At 44.3% G+C, this 9,263-nt stretch overlaps 1 protein-coding gene across 1 annotated transcript; it reads left to right on the top strand.

Annotated features, from left to right (window-relative positions):
* Positions 1 to 1,517: 1,517 nt before the first annotated feature.
* On the top strand, positions 1,518 to 9,263 carry BDBG_00352 (1,3-beta-glucan synthase component FKS1). Its single transcript, XM_031719847.1, has 4 exons — positions 1,518 to 2,417; positions 2,559 to 2,743; positions 2,818 to 8,115; positions 8,199 to 9,263. Exons 2-3 carry the CDS (start codon positions 2,589 to 2,591, stop codon positions 7,778 to 7,780), a joined length of 5,118 nt encoding a protein of 1,705 aa, XP_031575754.1. The 5' UTR covers positions 1,518 to 2,417; positions 2,559 to 2,588; the 3' UTR covers positions 7,781 to 8,115; positions 8,199 to 9,263.

Raw genomic sequence — 9,263 nt, forward strand, 5'->3', positions numbered from 1 at the left:
TTAAATACAGGTCAAGTGTTGATTATACAGGAGGAAATACAGGTGTTGAGACCACGCCAAGATAACAAGAACATAGGAAAATACAAAGAAGTGACAATTAGATACATGTGATAATAACTTCCCAGCCCAGGAACATAGAGCAATTCATTAGAGCGATTTGTACACCTCTGTATTTATTAGAAACCTGAGGTGCTTGAGTTCTGGATTTAATGTATTCCTGCGGGTTTCGAACCCACGCGCCTTGGTTTCCCACGCCAAGGCACTACCAGGTGGCCGCATTAACATTCGGCCACCGGGGCTAATTACATTGTTAATTATTATATCTATATTCACTACTACTAGTCTACATTTATTTAATTTAGAATAGATTTTTAAAAAGCTTATAATACAGTCTTATATTCTCTTAGATATATAATATTAATCAAGAACTTTTACTTCTATTATTAATATACAGAAATTAATGAAGTCAGTTAAATAGTAGTAGTATTAAATATCTAGTAATCTCAATTAAGTAATTTATACAGAGAAAAATCTTACTCTTAATAAAGAGATTCTTCTAATAGAGAATAGATAGCTACAGTAAGCTCTTAATTAAGAGAGAAGATATTATAAGTATAATAGAGTAATAAGATTATAAGATTTTTTAAATTTATTATTAATACAGTTCTTTTTATTAATAAAGATATAAATTATATATAAGAAAATAATCACTTCTGAAGCTGTTAAAAAGAATGAGTAGACTTGTAATAAAAAGAATATCAAGTTATAATTCACTATTCTTAAGAAATAGAAGAAGATAAATATTATAAAGAAGAGAATAGAGTAAGAGATAGCTTATTAAACAGTAAAGTAGTAAAAGATATAAATAAGACTGCAAGAGCTACTCAACAGCAGATTGAAAAGAAGCTTAGAGATATAAGAAAGACTTAAGAGTAAAAAGAGAAGAAAGAACAAGCTGCTGTACAGCAGTAATCACAGTTAAATAAGAAAAAGATTAAAGAATTTAAAAATTATATTTCTAATCAGAAAAGTAGATTCTTGATTTTACAAAGAGTGATTAAATCACATTTTCAGAGTTCTATCAGAATATTTATGAATTCACTGCTGAATAAATCTGATAATATTATAATCTCTACTAATTTAATAGCTGTTTACTCACTGAATCTATCTTCATTCAAGATTTCATATTTCAGGTGAGTTATTAAGCTTAATAAATATCTACAGAATTAGCTGTATATTTTTATATGTAATTTTCTATATATATTTTCATCATATAATATATCACCTTAAAATCTAATTGCATTGTTAAGATATCAATGAAAATATTTCATCATCATGATGGCGAAATGGGGCGTTGAGTGGTTGATCACGTTACAGAGTTCACCTGACAACTACGGAGTAGTGGTTCAAATGATTAAGTCACATCAACTTTCTTGGCAAGTCAGCCAAGCCGGTAGTGGGTCCAGTTGACGTGTAGGCTCCACTCTTGCTGTCATAGCCAACTTTTTTTGCCTCTTGTTCTTCCCTCCATCCTACTGTCACAGCCAACTTTTTCTTGCCTCTGATTTTCTGTGCTCCTTGGTTTTTCCTCTTTTTTCTTTTTTTCTTTCTCTTCTTCGTAGTCGACACATTGTTTTTCTGTCCTCTCTTCTCCCACGGGCCCCAACCTATTTACTTTACCTTCCCACTCGTTACAAAGGGTCAAAGTAAAGCTGGGAGGACGGGAAATAGTAGAGTCGTACGGATCCTTCTCTCATGTCCGTCTCCTGGTGTTGCTTTTGCTGCTACGACCGCCGCCGCGCCTTCTCTCGTTTCGGCACTATTGGCTGAGTAACCGCAGACCCCCTTCGCTCGTTTCACAACAACAGGAACAGGAACCCAACTCAACCCATCCCTTTTCTTTTTCCTCTTCTTCCTCCTTTCTTCCTCTCCCCCCCCAATCCACGACTCGACTCTCCCCCTCTGCTTCTCAATTCTTGTCTCGGATACGCAGAGGGTCTCGAGTGCTATAGAGCCCACCTAGTAGAAAGTGTCGTCGTCCTCGATTCCTTCCTCTCTCTCCTTGTTGGCGTGGAGACCACAAACCCGCTCGCTTGTGTCAAGAGCCAAATCAACTCGTTCGGTTCTTCAGTAAATCCGCGAAGAAATTCCGACCACTTTTGCTTTCTCGCCCAGAAGAAGAAAGGAAAATCACAGCAAGCACCTGAACGAATTATACAGGTTGAATTTTTTATTTGTTTTGGGTTGCCAATCTACCTTCGTTTTGCGCTGCTAGTGTTTACTTATTTGCTCGACCCTGGTTTCCTTTAGTGAGCCATTCGACAACTGACGACTATCTCTCTGTCAATAATAAACCCATTTCATCCACGGAATCACCCTAGTCCTTCATATATCAGCATTAATGGGTATAATATAGTGTGAGTTGGGTGTTCTCTCCCTCCTGGGTCGTGGTTACCTTATTGTTGATGGAGATACATCTCGAAGCCTTCTTCTCCCAACAATAACCCTATGAAAGGATAATCGCTGACGTGATAGCTTGTGAATATATGTCATTGCAGCGGAGAAAAATAATTACTATCCATTGAATCATGTCGGTCCAACCGCAAGGTGGGGGCGGGGCCCAAAATGGGAATGGGTATGGTGATGGCTATCCCCAGAATACACCAGGCGACTCCTACTACCAAGACGGATACTACGAGCAGAATGATTATTCGCAGCATGATGGATACTATGACAACCAGGGGTAATTAACCTTCCGTCCCAATAGCACCGCTACAGAAAGTTACTGACTTGAGATTGGTTAATTCTTGTTCATAGCTACGGAGACCAATATCAGCAAGATGGCTACTACGATAACCAGCAGGGTTATGACGACGAGTACTACAACGATCAATACTACGATCAAGGCACTGCGGGTTACTACAATGGAGCCCATCCAGGGCGTCGCAGAGGTCATGATTCCGAAGAAGACTCGGAAACCTTTAGTGATTTTACCATGAAATCTGAAACTGCGCGCGCTGCGGATATGGATTACTATGGCCGCGGTGATGAGCGGTACAACAGCTACAACGAGCACCAGATGGGCGGCCGTGGTTACCGCCCTCCTTCCTCGCAGATCTCCTACGGTGCAAACAGGTCTTCTGGTGCTTCTACCCCTGTCTATGGACTCGACTACGGCAACGCTCTCCCTGCTGGCCAACGCTCCCGAGAGCCGTATCCCGCCTGGACTTCAGATGCCCAAATCCCTATCTCCAAGGAGGAGATCGAAGACATCTTCTTGGACCTCGTCAACAAATTCGGATTCCAGCGTGATAGCATGCGAAACATGTACGACCATTTTATGACCTTGCTTGACTCTAGGGCGTCCCGCTTGACCCCCAACCAGGCTCTTCTGTCTCTTCATGCAGACTATATTGGGGGCGATAATGCAAACTATCGCCGTTGGTATTTCGCTGCTCATCTCGACTTGGATGATGCCGTAGGATTTGCCAACATGAAACTAGGCAAGGGCAATCGCAAAACTAGAAAGGCTCGCAAAGCCGCCAAGAAAGCCGCAGGCAATGACCCGAAAAATGAAGAAGAAACACTCGCTGATATGGAAGGAGACAACAGCCTGGAAGCTGCAGAGTATCGCTGGAAAACCAGGATGAATCGCATGTCCCAGCATGAGCGTGCCCGTCAAATAGCCTTATATTTGCTCTGCTGGGGCGAAGCCAATCAGGTCCGATTCATGCCCGAAGCTCTCTGCTTCATCTTTAAGTGTGCCGACGACTACTACCACTCGCCCGAATGCCAAAATCGCGTGGAGCCTGTTGAAGAATTCACTTACCTCAACGATATTATCACCCCACTCTACCAATACTGTCGCGACCAAGGATATGAGATCTTCGATGGAAAGTACGTTCGACGGGAAAAAGATCACAATAAGATCATCGGCTACGATGACATCAACCAGCTCTTCTGGTACCCCGAAGGAATCGAACGGATTGTGATGAATGACAAATCCCGCATTGTAGACGTGCCGCCCGCCCAACGATACCAGAAACTCAAGGACGTTAACTGGAAAAAAGTGTTTTTCAAGACCTACAAGGAAACTCGATCTTGGTTCCATATGATGGTGAATTTTAATCGTATCTGGGTCATCCACGTCGGTGCCTTTTGGTTTTACACTGCTTTCAACTCACCGACTCTCTACACAAGGGAATACAAACAGCTGGAAAACAATCCCCCTACTGCTGCCGCGCGGTGGACGGCCACAGGGCTGGGTGGTGCTGTGGCCACCTTCATTATGATCTTTGCCACAATATGCGAATGGTGCTACGTTCCTCGAGCGTGGGCTGGTGCACAGCACTTGACCAAACGGCTGCTCTTCCTCATCGGAATTTTCTGTATCAACATCGGGCCTGCAGTTTTTGTCTTTGGGGTTACTCAAGATCATAAAGCTTCCCATGTTTTGGGTGTTGTATCATTCTTTGTCAACCTAGCAACATTCTTCTTCTTCTCGGTTATGCCACTTGGTGGGCTCTTTGGCAGTTATATGAGAAAGAATTCTCGCCAATACGTTGCGAGCCAAACGTTTACTGCTAGCTACCCCAGACTCCGTGGAAATGACATGTGGATGTCTTACGGCCTATGGGTCTGCGTTTTCGGTGTTAAACTTGCTGAGTCATATTTCTTCCTGACTCTCTCCTTCCGTGACCCAATCCGGATCTTGTCACAGATGAAGATCAACCAGTGCGCTGGTGATAAACTTTTTGGAGCGTCGGCGGATGTTCTTTGCAAAGCACAACCCAGGATCCTGCTGGGTCTCATGTTCTTCACCGACCTCAGCTTGTTCTTCCTTGATACCTACCTATGCTATGTTATTCTCAACGCTGTCTTTTCAGTCGCCCGCTCATTCTACCTCGGGGTATCTATCTGGACTCCTTGGAGAAATATTTTCTCCCGCTTACCGAAGCGAATTTACTCGAAGGTCCTTGCAACTACCGACATGGAAATCAAATATAAGCCCAAAGTCCTCATCTCACAGGTTTGGAACGCAATTGTTATCTCGATGTATAGAGAGCACTTGCTGGCGATCGATCATGTTCAGAAACTCCTCTATCACCAGGTCCCCTCGGAACAGGAAGGAAAACGGACACTACGGGCTCCTACATTCTTTGTATCGCAAGAAGATAATTCCTTCAAGACAGAATTCTTTCCGACCCAGAGCGAGGCAGAACGTCGTATCTCGTTCTTTGCCCAATCCCTCTCAACTCCGATTCCTGAGCCAGTGCCAGTTGACAACATGCCTACATTCACGGTCCTTATTCCCCACTATAGTGAAAAGATTCTTCTTTCCCTACGTGAAATCATTCGCGAGGATGAGCCCTACTCCCGTGTGACGCTCCTAGAATACCTTAAGCAACTTCATCCACACGAATGGGACTGCTTTGTCAAGGATACCAAAATTCTGGCCGATGAAACCTCTCAATTCAATGGAGACGAGAAAAGTGAAAAGGACGCAGCTAAAACGAAAATCGATGACCTTCCGTTCTACTGCATCGGCTTCAAATCCGCTGCACCAGAGTATACCCTTCGGACTCGCATCTGGGCTTCGCTTCGCTCTCAAACTTTGTATCGTACCATTTCCGGTTTCATGAACTACAGCCGTGCGATTAAGCTTCTGTACCGTGTAGAAAACCCCGAAGTTGTTCAAATGTTCGGTGGCAATTCAGAGAAGCTCGAAAGGGAATTGGAAAGGATGGCTCGCCGCAAGTTCAGGATCGTGGTCTCTATGCAACGGTTTGCAAAATTTAACAAGGAAGAACGTGAAAACACCGAGTTCTTACTCAGAGCTTACCCGGATCTTCAAATTGCGTATTTGGATGAGGAGCCACCTGCTAACGAGGGTGAGGAACCCAGACTATACTCTGCCCTGATCGATGGCCATTCTGAGATCATGGAAAATGGACTACGCCGCCCGAAGTTCAGAATTCAGCTTTCTGGTAATCCAATTCTTGGAGATGGGAAATCCGATAATCAGAACCATGCGATAATTTTCTACCGTGGTGAATATATCCAGCTCATTGACGCTAATCAGGATAACTATCTGGAGGAATGTTTGAAGATCCGCAGTGTTCTTGCCGAATTTGAGGAGATGAATCCGGAGAATGTCTCGCCATACGTTCCCGGACTCCCTCCTGCCAAAACCAACCCGGTTGCAATCCTTGGCGCTCGCGAATACATCTTTTCGGAGAATATTGGAATCCTTGGTGATGTTGCTGCAGGCAAGGAACAGACTTTCGGTACCCTCTTTGCTCGAACACTTGCTCAAATTGGTGGCAAGCTCCACTATGGTCATCCTGATTTCCTCAACGGCATATTCATGACCACACGAGGTGGTGTTTCGAAAGCACAAAAGGGATTACATCTCAACGAGGATATCTATGCCGGTATGAATGCGCTTCTCCGTGGTGGCCGGATTAAGCATTGCGAATATTATCAGTGCGGAAAGGGTCGTGATCTTGGCTTTGGCTCCGTTCTCAATTTCACCACCAAAATTGGTACTGGTATGGGTGAACAGATGTTGTCTCGAGAATACTACTACTTGGGTACGCAACTACCGCTCGATCGCTTCTTGTCATTCTACTATGCGCATCCTGGTTTCCACATCAACAACCTTTTCATTATGTTTTCCGTGCAGATGTTCATGATTTGCTTGACGAATCTCGGTGCTTTGCGCAACCAAACTATCCCCTGTATCGTGAAGAAAGGAGTTCCAATTACCGATCGCCTGCTCCCTACCGGATGCGCGGACACAGATCCCATCCAGGCCTGGGTTAACCGTTGCATTGCTTCCATTTGCATCGTGTTCTTACTGTCTTTCTTTCCATTGGTTGTTCAGGAACTTACGGAAAGAGGAGCCTGGCGTGCGCTTACTCGTCTTGCGAAGCACTTCGGATCGCTATCTCCTTTCTTCGAAGTGTTTGTCTGTCAGATCTACGCCAACTCACTGCATAACAACTTGTCATTCGGAGGTGCTAGATACATCGGTACCGGCCGTGGGTTTGCTACTGCTCGTATTCCTTTCGGCGTACTCTACTCTCGTTTCGCTGGTCCGTCCATATATCTTGGCGCGAGGTTGTTGATGATGCTGCTGTTCTCAACGCTGACTGTTTGGGCTGGGTGGCTACTCTACTTCTGGGCTTCACTTCTTGCCCTTTGCATCTCACCATTCCTGTTCAACCCTCATCAATTTGCCTGGAACGATTTCTTCATTGATTACCGTGACTACCTGCGGTGGCTTTCTCGTGGCAATTCTCGTTCACACGCGTCTTCATGGATTGCCTTTTGTCGGCTCTCGCGTACTCGGATCACTGGTTATAAGCGCAAAGTTCTCGGAACTCCTTCAGAGAAGCTGTCTGGCGATGCTCCTCGGGCACAGCTCACCAATATTTTCTTCAGCGAAATTGTTGGACCCCTTGTCCTTGTGGCCGTTACTCTCATTCCGTATCTTTTCATCAATGCTCAGACGGGAGTCGAGGATGCAAAACCTACTAGTTCTCTGATCCGACTCGCCATCGTCGCTTTCGCTCCCATCGCGATCAATGCCGGCTGCCTTGCGATTCTTTTCGCAATGGCTTGCTGCATGGGTCCCGTGTTGAGTATGTGTTGCAAGAAGTTTGGCTCTGTACTCGCAGCTATCGCCCATGTGTCGCTGTTGTTATGCTCTTGGCCTTCTTCGAAGTTATGTTCTTCTTGGAAGGATGGGTTTTCGCCAAAGCACTGCTTGGAATGATCGCGGTAGTCGCTGTCCAGAGAATTCTTTTACAAATTGATCATTTCACTCGCTCTGACACGAGAATTCCGTCACGACACCTCGAATGTCGCATGGGGGAATGGTAAATGGGTATAGGGTGGGGTGGGGACTCGATGTCTCAACCAGGACGTGAATTTTCTTTTGCAAGAACACGGAACTTGGAATGTTCCGCTGGCGTGACTTTTATCCCTTGGAACACGTTTCTTTTTGTTCTTCCATGCCTGCCGGCCCACTTGTGCAATCCCATAATGTGTGGACAAGGGGGTCAATGTTGACAAGGGTCACTCAGTAATGCTCTTCTGGCTGCGTCCAAGGTATGATGTACCTTTCCCGCATCCGTTAATTAGAAAAGTTAAAAATAAAATAAAGGAAACTGAAAGCTAACCATGAACTGTAGCCGCCAAATCCGCCCTCCAATCTATTCTCTGAAACAATCCAAGCTCCGAAAGAGAAGGGTTATTCGCTTTGCCATTCTCTACTTTTTCATGCTCGTTGTTTTCCTTGGCCTTATCGTCGGACCTGTTGTTGCTGGTCCCCGCATCAACAAAATTTCCCTCCCAGCTCTCATTAACGACCTGAGCCTACTCCAACCAACGGGCCAAGACATTAATGATACCACTACCAGTCTAACTGGAAAGGCTTTGAATGATCCAGCACCCAAATCCACAGGATCGAACAATAATCGGATGGCCCGGCTATTCTAATAAATAGCCAGAGGTAATAAAAAGGGCGTGCTGGAAAATACGCAAACATGAGCATTTCTTCGAGGCACTTTTTTCCTCGTAAATTTCTTACTTTTATATTACAAAGTCCTCAAAAGATGTCCCGAATGTATTCTTCAGTACACCAAACAATTTACGGGACTGACGTGGACATGCATGGGAAGGGCATTTGAGGTTTTTTTTTTCGTTTGTCCCTTTAATTTCCTTTTTGTCTCTCTCATCTCTTAATGTCTCGTTCATTCATTCTCTCTTTCTCTCTCTCAATCATTTATATCCTTCTGATTAGACTTGAGATGAGACTTAAGTCGTTGATTTGGCTTGAGGTACTTTCCTGCTACGTGTTTCTTTACATACTGGCTATTAATGACAATTGCTGTTTTATTTCTTCTATTAGTTATTACTTTTTTATCCTGTTTGTTTGAGATTTAGTTCACTCCCAACTTACTGTTTTCATGCCTGCTTGTGTGATGACCTCGCGTAAACAAACCATGCTTGTTTTATACTCTCTATTAGTTACTTTATTTACTTTTTTCTTTGCCTTGCTTCTCCTCGTAATATCATATTTCTCTAGAGATACAATACTGTAACGCGAGACTTTTGTCTTCTCATTTTCTTTTAACTTCATAAGTACAAGCATCAAATGCTTGCTTACGCTCGCTTTGCTGCTTGCGCAGCCCGCTTTACCACTCCCACCCTCTACCCTACCCCGCTCTTAACACCCCTTCCACCCTTCCACCCCC

The sequence above is a fragment of the Blastomyces gilchristii genome (assembly GCF_000003855.2).
Source record: "Blastomyces gilchristii SLH14081 genomic scaffold supercont1.1, whole genome shotgun sequence".
Taxonomy (NCBI): domain Eukaryota; kingdom Fungi; phylum Ascomycota; class Eurotiomycetes; order Onygenales; family Ajellomycetaceae; genus Blastomyces; species Blastomyces gilchristii.